At 38.4% G+C, this 15,606-nt stretch overlaps 1 protein-coding gene across 15 annotated transcripts in view; it reads left to right on the top strand.

Annotated features, from left to right (window-relative positions):
- The window catches only part of Sgip1 (SH3GL interacting endocytic adaptor 1), a 201,273-nt gene that overhangs the window by 143,395 nt on the left and 42,272 nt on the right, over positions 1-15,606 (top strand). For 7 of the 15 annotated variants that reach the window (XM_071617925.1, XM_071617931.1, XM_071617927.1 and 4 more), the window contains 4 exons: positions 6,084-6,211; positions 7,119-7,245; positions 11,519-11,584; positions 12,541-12,600. In XM_071617925.1, the coding sequence (XP_071474026.1) occupies positions 6,084-6,211; positions 7,119-7,245; positions 11,519-11,584; positions 12,541-12,600 (381 nt within the window). Of the gene's footprint in view, positions 1-6,083; positions 6,212-7,118; positions 7,752-11,518; positions 11,585-12,540; positions 12,601-15,606 lie in introns of those variants that run through there. The other 8 variants (XM_071617928.1, XM_071617932.1, XM_071617937.1 and 5 more) reach the window with 3 other exon arrangements.

The following is a 15,606-nucleotide window of genomic DNA, read 5'->3' on the forward strand; positions in this document are numbered from 1 at the left end:
CCGAGCCTTTCCTCCCTTTCAGGGGTTCAGTTTCGGCACCTTCTCTGGGGGTGCCATGTGCTGTTTTTCTTTGCTTTGAAAGAGGTAACCAAGGTTTGGGGCTGTCGCTCAGTAGTAAAACATTTGCCTAGCACATGTGGGGCACTGGCTTGATACTGAGCATCATATTAAAAGTAAATAAATTTTAAAAGATTATTGTGTCTATTTATAACTAAAAATATTTTTTAAAAAGAAAGAGAGGTGACCAAGCATGAGATATTTAGATCTGGTGAAAAAGAAAAGGGCTTGTTTCTGTTCTGATTGTCACTTACCACTGCTCCCTCTTTCCCTGGAGTCCCCTCCAGTGTTTGTTCCACATTTGCCTCTGTGTTTTTTAAAGCAAGAGCATTAGAGGGGATCAAGAAAGGGTGGGGGTTCACCTGTGCCACAAACAATACCATATTATTAAATATGCCCCAGGCCTTCCTCTCCCCAAGAAGGAAAACTCTATATATTTAAATATATATATGTTTATACCAGGTATTGAGAGGGTATCACTTAGTTGTTTTGAACTCACAATCCTTCTACTTCAGCCTCCCAAGCTGCTCGGATTACAGGCATGCACCACTGTGCCCGGCTAGAAAACCATATTCTATAAGCAAATACATTTGGCAAACATGCCATTAAATAAAATGAGCAAGTTTCTTTACCACAGAACCTTGGAAACCTTTATTTTGTTAATAATAAGCATTTCCTTCTTAGCACTATGTTAAGTGCTTTATGCACATTATTTCATCCTTACAACAACCCCATATGGAAGGCACTATTATTTCCCCCATTTTATAGATGGGAAAACTGAGCTCAGAGAGGTCAAGTCATTTACCCAAGTTTATGCCACAGGAGATGACAAACTTCAGATTCACAGATCTATCTGATCCTGAGCCTGTGTTCTTACCCATGTACTCTCCAGGCACTTCTGTGAGGTTTGGTCACAAAATATCCCAGACTTAATTAACCACTGACAACCACCTATATTGCACAGTGTCATCCACAAAATCACCAAAATCTGCTTTCAGAACATACTGTTTTGTTCACCTCTCTCTAATTCCAGAGGGTGAGAGCACCCACCTCCATACCTCTGTTGCTTTTTTAGTTTTGTTCATGGATTACAGTCTCTGTATTTATCTATAAAGGTACTAAAAAGTTGCTGTGTTAAGCCTTCAGACAGCAAACTTGAAGAAATTGACTCTCTTAAAAAATAAAAAAAAAGTGGGGGGTATGCCTTTATTGTGCCAGGCTCTCTCTCCTGGGTCAGGCTCTCAGTGCCCTGAAAAGACATTTCAAGGAATACCCAGCTCTCTCCAGTGGAGGCCCAGGATGCTCTCCCCAAAGCAGACCCCTTTAGTGAGAGGTATGGAAGACCAGGAGACTTCGTCCTTGACTTGTGTTTTCATCACCTTTCACAATGCTCTGGGAGATATTTGTTTAATTAAACACTTAAATATTAAGGAAGAGAGAAGCTTTAGTTTTCTTTCTGGAATCTCTGAGAGTTTCATTATTTTAATGTTTAACTTCCATAGCCTTATTTGAAATTATTTTATATGGTTACCAGTAAAGACTACAAATTCTTAATAATGGGTCTGGAAAAAGCTATACTTTGCTGGCATTAAAAGGATTGAATCTTCAAGTAGGAAATTGATCTGGTCCTATGAAGCCCATAAATAAATAAAACGTTGCACCATCATTCCCTTAATTAAGTCCCAGTTTATTTGCTGGTTAATCTTTTATTGATGAATATACACAAACTGTCAAAAATAGAATTTTAGGATTACAATAATAGAATGTATAGCTTCATGCTTTAAAGAAAAATGATGCTTCTCATTACCTGCCTTTTATAACACATCCTGATGGGACTAACTTTCTTGCGCTTCTTTAACTGATTTTAAGTGGGTACCATTATTCTCACATCCTAGGGTGTCCTAACCAAGCTGTGAGAAGCAGAAGTGCTACCTGCTGTTGAAACACAGTGGGAAGTAAAGAATTTGCTCCAAGAACTTTAATTTCCTTATGGCAAAAAGTTATAAATACCTAGTTTGGCCAGAATAGTGCTTTATTGGAATATAGATGCTGATTCTTGGCAAAGGCTATCTCTTCTCCCATGTTGATTGTGTGCCAGGGGACAGAAGGGAAAATAAATTTTATTGGCCTTCAACAGGTTTGGATAGGAAAGAAAGGAGTTCGTCAAGTGAAGATGTTCAGAGAAACATTTTCCAACTCATGAAATATTAAAAGATGTTATTCATAACAGGTGTGGTGACACATGCCTGCAATCCCAGCAACTCAGGAAGCTGAGGCAGTAGGATCCCAAATTTGAGGGCAGCCTCAGCAACTTAGCTAGACCCTGTCTCAAAATTAAAAAACAAAAAGGGCTGGGGAATGGCTCAGTGGTAGAGAACCTCTGGGTTCAATTTCAATCCAGGGGGAATTGAAATTTTAGTACTGGGCGGGGGCAGAATTTAAAAAGTTATTTACAATTTCGCATACACACACACACACACACACAGTTTGAGATGCAGAGGTTGAATTAACCAAAATATACATTTCTTAACTGCAAGTCTTTTTAGAGCAATGATGTCTAAGAAATCACCAGCCACATGTAGTTATTTTACCCATAATCATAACAAATTTAAATTAACATAAAATCCAGTTATTTAGATACAGTAGCTATGATTCAAGTGCTCAGTGGCTACCTGTGACTAGTGCTATTATTGAACATAGTGTTCTAGAACATTTTCGTCGTCACAGAACGCTCTATTGGAGAGTTCTGTTTTAGAGCTTTTAATTGTGTATATTACCAAAGGAGGAGAAAAAAGAAAATATAGTATATAACCATTCCCATACATGCTTAATACTTTTTTCCAAAGAAATTGTGTAATTGTGTCCTAAGAAAAAGAATTTGGAAAAGGTCATTTAGTTCTTCCATATTTCAAAGTACATGTATTTTAATTCACTTGATTCTCCCAGTAATATCATTGGTACATTAGCTTCATTTTGCAGATAAGGAAACAAGCCCAGAGGTAACTTGGCCAGGGTCACAAAGCTAATGAGTACCAGAGCCAGGATCTGGCCCCATATCTGTTGGATTCCATAGCCTGTATTTCTGCCACTTCCCCCAGCTGCCTTCACTGTCCCCCGCACCATCTGGACACATAAGAAGTCAAAGTTGAAGCTATAGATATTTGGTTTTCAATGGTTACCAAAGAAACTATGTTGAAACATCACATCAAGAACAGCAAATGGATCAAGAGCATAACAATTGTTTCCAACTTTTGTTAACTCACAAAACTCAATGGATGTGTAATTGTTAAAGTTAAACCTTAACTTTAACATCTTAAACACTGCATCTTAAACAGTGGCGTTGTCCAACTTATTTTCTGAATCGTGTTTGGGAATAAACACTACCCAAGAAGGAAATCAAAGTACAATTGAAAATCCAAGAGGTTAGGGAGGTATAAATATTATCCATCTACACCCTTAAAACACCAACAACCTCACAAAAGCTTGTAAAGCCTTGGGTCACCTGTGGAATCACCCCAGGCCCTGTGTGTTGTCTGCTGAGCCTCAGGGTCCCTCAGGCAAGGTGTTAATCCAAATATCCTTTAAATGCTTTTAACATATTCTCTTATTTTCCTTCTAAATGCACAATAAATCAATTATATAGATTCAGTAAAGAAAAAGTGATTTAAATGGGAGTATCCATAAAGGAAAAGGAAAACAATAAATTTTTAATTAGCAATTAACACTTTTTTCTTTACTTTTTAGTTGTGTCTTTATCAAAAGATACTCTTTACCATCATCATCAAGACCTATTGCCTTCTGTTGTGTAACATTTTATAGTTCAGCAAACACTTTCATAAGCATTTTTAGTTTCCCTGTTATAACTACCTTGTAAGTAGAACAATGTCTATTTTTTTAAATGGGGGAAGCTGAGGCCCAGAGAAGAAAAGATCCCACAGATAAGGAGAGATGGCCAGGCAGGAACTCAGACCTTTGGACTCTCCACCCAGTATTCCACAGCCCCTCAGTATTTTCCTGAGCATTACTGAGAGAGGATTTTTAAATTTCTCTTCTGGAACATGGAAGGAAAGAATAAAAAGCCAGCCTTTTCTTAGGATTGATTCAGAAGACTATTTCTTAGAAATAGACCCACAGAGAAACATTTGGACCATTTCTATAGAAGGTTTTCCCAAAGCTGAATAGAAACCCCTTTCTCCATCATTAAAAAAAAAAAGAGTTCCCTAAGACTTCCTGACACAGACTCCACTGTTTCAAGGTTTATTTCCCATCTCTCTGCTGTCATTTCTATCTTCTGAAGTCCTCGTGGGTGCAAATCTACTAACACAATATTCAAATCAAAACTTTGGACTGGGACTTGTCCAAACATACTCCATTTTTTTAAAAAGAGAACATTAATCAGAGACTGAGAACATTTACATTGAGAGAGATATATACAAATTGACCATGTAAAAATAAGCACAGATTTTATGCAAAATGTGGGACTCCACAGTCTTTCCAACATTATAAGAGCTTGGGCTTTGGAATTAAATATACCCTTTAAGTGCCATGATCTTGAACATGTTACTAAATATTTCTGAGCCTCTGTTTTTATTGAGATGCTACCAGTACCTACCTCCAAAGCTTACCATAGGGATCAGGTAATAAATGTAAAGCACCTAGCATAGATCCCGGCCCAATAAAATATAAAGGGAGAGTTCAGTAGAAGTAAGCATACAGTAGGTGGTAGTGGTGGGGACAGATGGCATAGAGAAGAGGTGGCAACAATAACTAATAGGATTTCACACTAATGTAGAATAAATACTGCAGAATAAATTCAGAATAAATAGTACAGAGAAACATACTCAATATTTCAGATTGTTTAAACAAGAAGCAAGGTTCACTCCCAAGGCTATCCTCAAATGAGAACAGATTCTGAAACGATGGGTTTTGCTACTCAACTTCAAAGGACTTCGTGGATGTGAAGATCTAGAGATTGAGATGCTGGTTTAGAACTCCAGAGATCACAGATTTGTGGTGTGTTTCGAGGGAGGTAGTAGGTTGGGGTGGGTAGTGGGAAAGAAGCATGGATACTTTACTGGGGCGGGATTTCTTAGAATTTTCTTGAGATAGTTCTCTATGTTCTAATCGGAAGTGGCAAAACTTCTGAACAAGAACTGTTGAAATACTGATTGACTTTCCTGAGGTTTTTGGCCAAATAGTTTTCCCATGCTCCCAGGCATATGACTGAAGATGGGCCCTTGAGTGCAGAGAACCCCTCTGGTGTGCTGATTGGTGTGCATGCCAGCCTCTGTGTGTCATCTGTGTTTCATATGCTTGTCATGGACAGCCAGAAAAGTAAATCCAGGAGGCTCTTTAAAAAACGACTATGAAAATCATCAGGGACACACACTCTACGTTGATATTACTGAACAGAGTTCACAAAATTCTCTGAATTTGGTGTTTCTATTACTGTGATTCAAAACACAAAGAACTCATGCATCATCTAATTTCCTTTATTATATTTTGTCCTTTGCTTACTTCAAGTGTTTGGGGACATTAATAAAGTTAGTGCCCATATGTTGATTCACAGTCAAAAGCATAATCCTCTTACCCCTGCTTAAAAAAGAAAAATATAATGTAGAAAATCATTCATCTTCCTCTTCCTTTAAGTTCTAACCTTTATTTTTTGTCATTAAAAAAAAAAATCAGAGAATTTACCCCAAGTTTAGTGTGTATGTGATTAAAATGAAAAGTACCACCAGGCAAGAGTCATAAGAATTCATCTTCTGTCACAGATAGAGTAATGAACGGATTTACCTTCACTGGGTGTCACATGACAAGAAAAGGTAATGAGCTTCAGCTTCTGCCATCAACCATAGTTCAACTGAATACATTTTTTCTTTATTAAAAAAAAGAAAAAGAAAAAAAATGTGTGCTACAGTGCTTAGCATAGAACTGCCAAACCAAACGTCCAGGCATTGTATTGTGATGACAGCATTCTGGTCACCTCTGCTTCCAGCCATTTCTAACACTGGCGTGTTTTCCAGGTGCATCATCTCCTGCTCGACCAGCCACTCCCTTGGTTCCCTGCAGCAGTACCACTCCACCTCCTCCTCCTCCCCGGCCTCCCTCCAGGCCAAAGCTACCTCCAGGAAAACCTGGAGTCGGAGATGTGGTATGTTCCCCTCTGCCCTAGCTTGCTCATCATCAGATGGAGAGATGACCAATAGCCTCAACTTCAGGTCTAAGCACAAGAACTCTTGCCCAAATGACCTTTTCAGGTGGTCACTGAAAGATAGTCACTGCCCATGGGTGTATCTTTCAACCCTCCTCAAGGGTCTACCATCTTTCAAGCCAACATCTGAAATGATAGTAGGATGCTCGGGCCCTCACCTCTGCTACAGGGATGGATGTCAATGCAGATAGTCAGGATCAATTCTTGCTAATCCCTTTAGAAATGAGAGGTGTTTCCTTTCACAATATTTTTCTGATTATTGGAAAACTCCAAGAGAGAGCAAGTGCTGGTTTCTGACCCTAGAATACAGATACATTATTGATGGTAGGTTCATTATGTGAATGTAAAGAAGAAAGCATCAGCCCATGGATTTGTTGCGGAAGTCTCTAGCATTGTGATTTAAGGCTGAGGTGTGGAAAGCAATCTGTGCAAACAACTGACAAGACTGTGGCAGAGGTCAATTTTGTTGGCATCTGTACACAGTCCTTGGCTTGCTAGCACAGTCCAGGATTTTGTATTTAAACATCTTTAGATTCCAATGAGCTTTTACAATGCTCCCTGCTCAGTCCCTGAGGGCGTGAAAGGACACATCACAGATCCCATCACACATCCCTGCCTCTCTAACCCCAGCATACCCACTGAGTTCAGCCATGCTGGGGTTTATGGTTCCTCCAGCTCCATTCCCCAAGCTGTTGTGTAGATAAAGCCCATTTTACTGTGAAAACAGGCTGTCCATTTGCTTTTAGGGACCCAAGTTGTCCTATCCGAGACTGGGAGACATTAACAATATGGAATCAAAGTGCTACAACCTGTATCTAACCTGTTATCTCGTTTCTTCTCCCTACAGCCCAGACCCTTTAGCCCACCCATACACTCTTCCAGCCCTCCTCCGATAGCACCCTTAGCCCGGGCTGAAAGCACTTCTTCAATATCGTCAACCAATTCCCTGAGTGCAGCCACCACTCCCACAGTTGGTAAAAATTATCTCCTCTCTTTTCATCTGTTTGTGGTTTTGACTGGCTGAGTTTTCTGATCTGAACTCCCTGGGCCCTGTGTTTCTGGTTGAAATTGTTTTGCTGTGTGTTTTGCTACTGTCACCTGACTCTTCTTTTCCAAGCAACCTTCTCAGCAAAGGAGGCAAAAGACTTGACCTACACCAATGAACCAATAAGCAGAATGTGAAAACCTGTATTTTGCAGGGATGGTCTTATGCTATTCCATACAGAGCTATTCACAAAGCAGAGAAGAAATTGCCAAGGAAGGTCCTGTAATTTAGATATTTCTTATTTTTAAAAAAAAAAGCAGTCTCCTTTGAGGGGAAATGTTTAAATTCTAACTGTGTAACCACACCAGAAATTGCAAAAATTAGAACTTTTATTATCTTGAAGGTTTCATTTTTCATCATTTTTGGTTGTCCTAAGGTTGAAGAATGGTATAAACATTGGCATGGTGAGACATGAGAAAAAAAATTTTTTTGACTTTTTTTTTTCCTAGTGCTTCTCAATGATATGCAGTCAATTTTCCCAGAAAAATTAGTCATTGCTGGCATTTTCTGTAAATGCCTTGTGCCTCTTTTCTTATGCTGTGATGAGAGTGAAGAGTTGAGGATGGCTGCTCAGCTGGATGGTTTTCTCAGGTTTCACTGCCTCCTTTTGCCAGGAGCATCTTCCCTCTGCCCAAGGCTGGACTCTGTCTCTTCCCACCTCCCATCAGCTCCTGCTGCCTCTCCCCTCTTGCATGGTGGCTCTGACCTGGGGCTTTCCCATTCCATTTCTCCCATACAACTTCCTCCTCATTGTCTTCCTTCGTTCTCTAAACTCCCCTCCAATTCACCCAGCTGATATAAACCAGCTGACCCCCAACCTGCATCGCTTAGGAGGATCATCAACCAAAGCTAAGTGAATTCCTTCTGCTACCCAAGGAAGAGCACCCTGCAGACTTCCCCATGTGAGAAGTAGGTGAATCAAAGTCTGAGACTTAATTCTTGACAACTGCCTATTTTCTCAGAGAAATAGGTTAAGATGGGCTTCTTAAGGGCCCCAAAAGTAACTTCAACTCCACTTCAGACTCTATATGTTGCATCAGATAATCCCCAAAGAATCCTTCAATTGTGGTGAAAATATAGGCAGTTCTCTGTGAGATATTAACGTTTTTATATAACCACATCTTTTCCTCATCTGCATCAATTGGGGCAATTCAGGGCTTCTGTTTTTCAATGCCTGTTAGCTCATTCTTTCTGGTTTTGTTTGTTTGTTTGTAACATCCTAACCTTATTTTTTTCACTCTTTCTTTAATCTCCTTGATTGCTACAGCCTTCCCCCACCCCACACACACACACCACCACTCCCATTCTACTGTTTTGTTTTGTCAAGATCATTCATTCCACCCATTCCATGTGATTTGCCTTGTTGGTCAGAGAAGAAAGTAAGAGTGAACTGTCACTCCTACAGCATCCCCCAGGTGACCTCAGATGAACTAGATAGTGTGTTCTTTCAACTCACTTTGATTCATAGAGAAAACTGAACACACAGGGAATTTGAACTGTGTCCATGTTCTAGACAATGTATTTCTATACTCCCTGCTGCTGAAATCTCAAATCCTGACCCAGTGACTTTGATTTTTAATGTATCTAGTATGTGTTCTTTCAAGATTAAACCATGGAGGGGTTAAAAACAATGGCCACGGAACAGGCTGGTCTTACTGATTCACGACTGAGGATCATACTGATTTAATCTGTTTGGTTCTCTTGTTTTTTATTTGGCTTCATCTACCCACTGAATTCCTCATCCTCCTGTTCCTTATTTCCTCCTCCTGTGGGTCGCCTGACAGCCTCTTCTCTCTGAAGTAAATGCATTATTAAGTAACTGACCGGCAGCTTCTTGTGTGTTGCTATTTCTCTTTCTGAGGAGGATGTGCTTTGGCTGGTCAGCACTACGGGTCTCATCATGGCTGACTTGGAATGTTAATGTAATGTAGTCAAATGGCTTAGGGGAACTTGAAAATTTCAGCAGCAAATTCCCTGAAGTTGATGGCTCAACATTTCCTCCCATCACTGCAATACCTTTTTGACATTTCCTATGGCACTTGAACCATAATCTGGGCAAGTATATGGAAACCAATGAGCCCAAGTTTAAAGTTATCCAAGAACTAAATTTTTAAGAGCAGGTCTAAACTTTCTACAATAAAATTCATGCAAGAAAATGTCCCTAAAGAGCTTTCGATATGGAATTTTTCATAAGAGCTATGAATATCAAGTAGCCACCAAAGAAACTCTATGCATAATAAAACCTGATTGATAGATGATATCTGGGACCTTAAGAATCGACCAAAAAATATCTAATGCTACATGAGCAAAATGAAACTTTCTGTGTAATGTCACAGAAATTTGAATGATAAAGAGCTCCTACTCAACTGTATGTCATCACATTTAAGACACCCCTGATTAAAAAATACACCATTGTTTTATATATGACTAAAAAGAGAAAAAGCTATCAATTGAACTAAGATGCAATGCTTTCTTATATTAATTATAAGACCCATTCCAATTTCCGATAACTTAACAATGGAATACAGTAAAATCTTTGAACTACAAAAGGCTCATAGGACCTGCATTGTATGATTTTGGGGAAAATTCTGTTAATATTATGGGGACAGGGAATATGTATAAAATTATTCTATTATAAAAAACTAACTCAGAAAGAGAATGAAGAGAGTTATCTCTAATAATAAATATCTAATTTTTATTACATGTGTCTTATTTTTGAGGGTGTTAGTAGTTTTTTTAAAAGATATTTGCAAATATCTTCTTTAGGACCCCACTGCAAAAAGACCATGGGAAAGATAATTTTTCTTCCCTGTTAATTTGAAGTTATATTCCTTCACTGGTAGTTATACATTTTAAATTGTATCTTTAACATGCAAGTAAAACTGAAATGAATGAAAAGTAATCATGTCTGGATACCAAAGGGAGTATCAGATGGATTGGATGCTTCCTTCAGTCCAGAACTTTGAGCAAAATTGATTTGTATTCAGTATCAGAACCATAGCATCTAAAACATAAAACATTTCCTCCAAAGTGGTTAGCAATTCTTAAAACAAAGAAAAAAGAAAAAGTATGCTATTTTTTTGGAATGACCTGTCTCCTGTGCACCCATGGATATTATTATAGGAGTTGCATCAACTTGTTGTAGCTACCAAAGAAATTTTATGCATAATAAAAACTGATTGAAAGGTGATATCCTAAAACCTTAAGAATTGACCAAAAAAAAAAAAAAAAAAAGCTTCCCTACCTTATTCCCTAAGTCAGGCAGCAAGCTAATAGAATATTTTTCCCAAACATTATTGTTGATGGAGTATTTTTTTCTACCCTCATTCATGTCTATAACTTTGCATTGTAGATAGGGTTGTTCATTCCTGGTCTTATTATGATTTTTATTCAGTTTTGTACTAAAGTTGTAATACTACCTGTAAGACCTGTGGCAATTTTGTTAACTTAATCACTTAAAACAAAAACCCCAATTACCTGTTTTTGTTAGTTGGTGAGAGAGAGATCCCATGTAAAGATCTAAAACAGTTGATGTTCAGAGCATAATGTTGTGGTCAATGAACAAAGACATTTATCCACAGCTGGATATCATAGCCAAAGATGAAATTATGATAATGCTGTTGAAAATTAATGGTCCATAACTATCAAAGGCAGGTGCAAGGCAAATTGAATTTGGATATTGATGAGGCTGAAATGGGATAGTTCATTCAGAGATCTGGGATTTATACGGTTGCTTTTTATGGTCATGTTAAAAGCTAGCTTCTCTTTTCCTGGGGGGAATGTGCATGCTGGGCAGGCCTGTTGAGCTGTCAGGGTCCTGTCAGGAGGCTCTGGTTGATAAGCATATGTCTGGCCACTTGAGAATTGTGTTGAAGTGAAATACACTTGCATAAGTCAATTATTTATGATGCCTTTAGCAACTCCCTGAGAAGGGCAGGTGTGACTTCTTCCCTGGAGCTGACCAATTCACAGATGCCAAAACCTGACATTTTTTAAATTTTAATTTCTTCTCATAGAATCATTATCAAATAAGCATATCACTTTCTATATCTTAACCACAATCCCAGTGTTTTAAGTTATATTTCCTTTTTTTCATGAAAATCATTCCTGAGTTTCAGTCAGTAGAGTGTGCTGTTTGATTTCATTTGGGATTTGTATTTGTGTTTTTGTTTTCCATTTGTTTATGTTTTTTTGGTTCGTAGTGTCAGAAGATGATGTTTTTTATGACAAACTCCCCTCGTTTGAAAGGCGCTGTGACACGCCTGCAGGTATGGTGCTAGCTGAGTGATCTATAGATATGTAGACTTTTAAAATCCAAGCCATTATCCATCTGAATGCTAGAAACTTCATGGACATGCTCCTCACCTCATGAGTGTCCAGTGCCTCTCAGATGCACCCTGTACATTTAGTGTTCATTGTGGAACTCATGCCACGGAAACGTTTGTAAGTGGACATATTAAGAAAAGCAGCAGGTTGCATGACAGTTTCTCAGAGAAAAGGTTTGAGAAAGGTGAGATGCCATTGCTTTGTGACTTTTCAAAGGAAGGAATAATTTAACTGCTCACCATTCAGAATTACGTGTCCAGTAACTGCTTTTTAATTTAAAACATAATAGAGCAGCATCAGTAATCTCGTTTTTCTCTTTGGTACAGTGGTAAAGGGTGGTTTGTGTCTGGATGCCTAAGGTGATTCCAGCAGAGGGGATGGAAGACCTGAGACATCTTCCATGAACTTTAAATTGATATGCAATGCTGTTGTCATTTAAAAGCTAAGCTGATGTTTCATACGACCCATAATACCGGTTTATCTTTCTGGAAACATGGAAGGGGGTGACATTGAAGATGAAATGGATACAGCAATTGCTGAATCACAATTTGCCCAAAATTAGTGCAGTTAAAATATGCTGATGCCCCTGCATGGCCAGGAAGACTTCTGCTCCCTGCACATGAGCACCAAGTATCAAGCTACCAACAACCGTTCCCATCCCCTTAGGCTGCCATAGCTTTGCTTCTGCTTTCTGATCCCTCAACTAAAAAAAAAAAAAAAAAAAAAAAAAGACAAAACATAGATTGCCAGTCTTCCCTTTTTCCTGCACGCTAATGGCATGCAGTGCCTCTGCCCTTCCCTGTAGTGAGATTAATGACCTGCTCTGTAACTCACATTGTGTCCTTCTCTCTCCCTCTCCTTAACCTTTCCCATCCCGCTTCAACTCCTGGCCATACAGAGAATGAACAGCCTTCCCTCGTTTGGTTTGACAGAGGAAAGTTTTATTTGACTTTTGAAGGTAAGTAGTACATAGCATACCAGATTCTAATTTATACTCTCCTCATCCTTTGGTCCCCTCTGGCATTTCAAAATCCTAGTTCTATCCAAACGCTTTCTATCTAAAAAATGCTATGGCTACTTAGAAAATATTAAATACTGAAGAAAATATGACATGAATTTGGTTTGTATGTGATCTTCAATTTTTCATACTAAACAAATGAAAGCTAATTTGTCATTAATATTAGTCACTTGATTAACTGTGGTCAATTGAAAAACAAAACCAAACAAAGCACATCTTTTCTTGGCCAAGGAACTTAACTCTGTCAACCAGGGCTCTTTCCTAACTGTTTTGCAAATGCAATGCAAAAAAAAAAAAAAAAAAAAAAAAAAACCACACTCAAAGACATTTTTGGTTGGTACTGGTGTTTAACTTTGTTTTCAATAATTAGTATTCCAGATGCAATATCCATTATCGTGAACTGTAAATATGTATATAAATATATGTATAGATTCTTAAACCAAGATATGCTACATAGGGAATCAGAAAAATGGGGAAAAGAAAAAAAGAAGTATTTTAGTAGGTTTGATGTTGATCTGAAATTGCAATTGGAAGGGCTGAGGTAAAATGGCAACTATTGCTGGACTCACCATTTTAGACAATTAAAGAAAATAAACCTAAATATAATGTTAAATTTCTAAGATCAGTGCTTGGTAATTTCTTATATGCTGAATTAAAGATTATCAATCTTCTGTTTTATACTTACGTTCTAAATCATCTTAACTGACCAGGAATTTGACAAAATGGCCCACTTAAACTAATGATAGGGAAAAAATTTAGTAATTTAACATAATTAATGGGTCATCTTACACATAACGATTTATCACATAAGGCCCTACATAGCTAAATTTATCTTGGGACCAAAAGTTGGCCACAAAATATTCTACTCTAGAGAATAGAATCTCAGTATTGAACTTTGTAGTTAGTAACAACAACAATTTTTCTAACTTGGATGTGTGACTTAATGCAAAATTCAGAATGGCTGATGTATATTAGTAGGTAAGATGGGTGTAGTTCTTTCTCTCAACAGTGAATTTTTGTTTGCAACATGGCCCTTGATATGGAAGCCCCTAACTCAGAGTAGGTTGGTTTTTGTTGTTTATTTTTGTTTGTTTTGCAGTACCAATATTGAACCCATGGACACTCTATCACTGACCTATATCCTCAGCCCTTTTTAGTTTTTATTTTGAGACAGGTCTCAGTAAGTTCCTTAGGGCCTCTAGGTTGCTGAGGCTGGCCTTGAACTTGCAATTCTTTTGTCTCAACCTCCTGAGTCACTGAGATTACAGACATGCAACCAGCAGCTCCAAGTACTCTCCTTCTGTGATCTCATTTCATCTGTACAACTGACTGATGAGGAAACTGAGATGCAGATAACCTAAGTAACTTCCCCAGGATCACACCCCAGGCAGAGGCAGGGTAAGGATTTAAACTCAGGCCACCAAGCTGGAGACCACTTGTCTCCCTCTTGACCTACTGGGCATACGTAATCTCATTCAGTCTCTGCAATAGCAGTGGTTTTTCCCTCATCTCCTAACTTTCCCACTCTCTAATTCCCTGATACCAGAGAGTCTTTGACTTCCTTGTGACATCTTTTCTCCCGTCCTTCCATTGTCAGTCAGCCTGCTTGTCCTGGCCTACATTCAAGTTCTTTTCTCTATCCAGATTAGAGGGAAAAATATGTTTCTGGAAGAACCTTAATCTTTTCTACACAGACCTTAATCTTATCTAACCTTATCTTATCTACATTCTCTTCTGTTTGGAATTATGTTGTCTCTTTGACTTTTTTTTTTTTTTTTTTTTTTGCATTTTGAGTTCTGCAACCTAGTTGCATTCTGGGTTCCTTAGGTAGGTTATTGGTAAGAATGAAGCACGAGACTTAGTCATGGGTAAGTCACAATCATAGAGAGCTTATGACTTTCTTTATACTGACACAGTGATTTAAAAAATCCAGCAAGAGGTGAACAGGTCAAATTCTTCACATCACAAAGATACTGATTCATTCACTCAAGAGTCACTAAAAAAAAGGAAAATTGGAAAGTGTGACCAGTTTTCTGCTCTGCTAAATTCACAGTGTTCTTTGGGCTGGAGGTGCCTATTAATTGTGCCAACCCTCACTGAAGGCCCTTTTTAATAAAAAATACAGCAAAGTTATTCTGTTCCCACTCTGTGCAACTTACAGCATTAAGTACAAATCAGGTGGGAGAAATTATGTAAAAATTTTTTTTAAAAAGTGATGTAAGCCTGTCTTCATTAAAAACACTGAGTTTTTGTATGTCAACTGTACTGTCAAGATGAAATGTATTGTCCTTTCCATTAAAATAACAGAAGGTCACAGAAGGTTTTTTAGATAGCCTGCACATGTTAAAATGATTAAGTGGAATGGAACCTGCAGAACATTCTGGGAGATCTGCCAAGGGTTTCAGTATTCACTTTGCCTCTTTATAGTAGACCAGTTGCCTGGTTCTAAAAATCCCTGAGACTGACCAACATGCTGATATTCCACTTGGTTTCCTGCTCTTTATGGCCAATGCACTGTCCCATTCATATTTAATGTTTAATTGTCATGCTGGTGATAGAGTAGAAAGCCAGCACAGTGTTCCCTCATGCCTAGGCTGAACTGTGTGAATGCCCTTCTAGAGAGGACATGAATGTACCAAACTCGAGTCATAGTTCTCTGATTAAATACCCATGGGAAAGCTTAAGAGTAGATGGCAGCTTCTACACAAAGCATATTGCCATGGTTAGTGAAAATAGCATACTATTTGGACTCCTCTGGGTGCTGCTGTCCTTGTCAGTAATGCTGATGTTATGTGTAACTGATGAGGCCTCAACATGTCCACATTCTGAACTAATTGCTCCACATCCAGAGGTTCGTGTAACCTACACAGCAATCATATGAAGCAGGCAATATTATTACTCACATTTTAGAAATGACTGAACAGAAGCTCTGAGTATTTAAGTGAT

Source organism: Marmota flaviventris, chromosome 10 (assembly GCF_047511675.1).
Source record: "Marmota flaviventris isolate mMarFla1 chromosome 10, mMarFla1.hap1, whole genome shotgun sequence".
Classification (NCBI taxonomy): Eukaryota; Metazoa; Chordata; class Mammalia; order Rodentia; family Sciuridae; genus Marmota; species Marmota flaviventris.